This window comes from Perkinsus marinus (assembly GCF_000006405.1).
Source record: "Perkinsus marinus ATCC 50983 genomic scaffold scf_1104296959768, whole genome shotgun sequence".
Classification (NCBI taxonomy): Eukaryota; Perkinsozoa; order Perkinsida; family Perkinsidae; genus Perkinsus; species Perkinsus marinus.
This window is the reverse complement of record NW_003206281.1, coordinates 186,869-188,698: the sequence shown is the minus strand read 5'-3', so window position 1 is coordinate 188,698 and position 1,830 is coordinate 186,869. Positions and strand designations below refer to the sequence as shown.

The following is a 1,830-nucleotide window of genomic DNA, read 5'->3' as shown; positions in this document are numbered from 1 at the left end:
AAAGCTCACCACTCCTGAGTTCAGATCCACTACTGAACGTATCACCACTGTGCATTGTTATGTCACTTATAGAGTTTGAACATAGTTTTAAGTGATCGAACCAAACTTTCATCTCGCGTGAAACTAAACCTGGGACATTCCATCGCACGTTGTGCGTCCCCGTCGTCACGTGAAATCGTGAACAATGTCCACGACTTTACGTGATGACCTTCATGGACAATGTCCAATGGACACCTCAGAACCAAACTCAAGTTATGATATTAGAATCGAATAGCAGAGAGAGTGAAGTTGTTTAGCTTAGACTCATCCAGTCCCTCACAAATGTTCGTCAGGATTTCTGTAGCTACGATAGCCCTCACCTCACTTGCTGAAGGCATCGTGGTCGACCGTCCAAGTGGTGATGAGAAGCCTCTTTTCGGTAGCTTCGACGACATGGAGCTCACGCCAGAGGCCATCAACCTACTGAAGGAGTACGAGGCCGATCTTATCAAGCAAGATGAGGAGCGTATTGCCTCATACTCTGGAGTCCCCCAGCTAGCAGCAGTTTCGGCTGACGGTAGCTTTTCATATCCCCCGGGTTGTACACCGGAGATGCGCCCGGAAGGCAAGTACTACTGCTTCCATGGCAAGCGCAATACAACCGGTAAAGGGAAGGAAGTGACAGCCATTGTTGATGTCTTTGATATTAAAAACCCACAGGACAATGTCGTTATTGGTTTCACAGCCAAGTTCGAGGACAACACTGCGAGAACGCTGCGACCCCACGCTGGTGGTGATGCGAAGATTGTAGTTTTTGGTAACAACAGCGAGCTTGGCGCGACCTTTTCCCTGGCGACCTATGATGTGGAATCCCCCAAGCCTGGTCTACTCGGTCGCCTGCAGAAGAACATCATCGCTGATCCTCACTTTAAAATATATTTCTACAACTACCAAGTTATGGACATGGAACATGTGCCCACTGAAACTAGCTACGTGTACGCCACAGATGGTGGGGATATGGGCTTCAACATAAAAACAGCGATTGTGGATAATGTTACGCTCGATGCTGTTGGTGGTTCCCTCCATTTGACCTTGGATACATTCGAGGGCAATGACAGCGTATGGGACATTATGGGTACAGCGGAGGCCTTCGCCGAGGGATCAATCAAGTTGAACCACTCGGTGACCTTCCTTCAGGACAGGATCGTCTTGCCAGAGTAAACTCCCCTCAGCATCTTTTAACGAGGGTTTGTGGATGATTCGTCTCAGTCCGCCATGTATCCCTCACGTAGGTGCTCGAGATTCAGCACATTCTGGAGTGAGCGACCATTGCGAACACACTTTCGTTAGTGCGTTGTCTCAAAATCCGGACACTCAACCACCTACCTTCGTTAATTCTATGCTATGATTTTTCATTGATGCGGGATGGGTGGAGTCTTCGAGTCCTTACTATATCGAGACTATTTTGAGACACGGCGTATTACCTTTTTATGTCATGAAATCGCTCCAGTGTAGATCATTGAAAGCTACTGATGAGAGAGAATGATGATGGATTGAAGAGTTATGATATTAACCACAAGTTTGAGCATTAGAGTATAGAGGCTGTTTGAGATGCCACGCCGTGGGTGTGGCGTGGCGCTCATCTTGTTAGCTATGTGGATTGATCGAAAGTAATGAAAACGCCGTAGTATGTATATATTTTTAATCCACTATCATACAAACGCCGTATTCGTAAGACCTGTCACTGTTGGATTCTAAAGGAAGCAAGAATACTAGGCGATCTGTGTTATCAAACCAGATGGAAGCTGATCGAACATTGAGTCCAAAGCTTATGCTACAGACCGTGAGTTG

General features: G+C 46.8%; 1 protein-coding gene across 1 annotated transcript; it reads left to right on the top strand.

The window, feature by feature from the left end:
• Positions 1 to 321: 321 nt before the first annotated feature.
• Pmar_PMAR026380 (hypothetical protein) lies at positions 322 to 1,200 on the top strand (the record flags this gene model as incomplete). The annotated part of the gene is made up of 1 exon (XM_002772966.1): positions 322 to 1,200. One exon carries the CDS (start codon positions 322 to 324, stop codon positions 1,198 to 1,200), a length of 879 nt encoding a protein of 292 aa, XP_002773012.1.
• Positions 1,201 to 1,830: the final 630 nt, after the last annotated feature.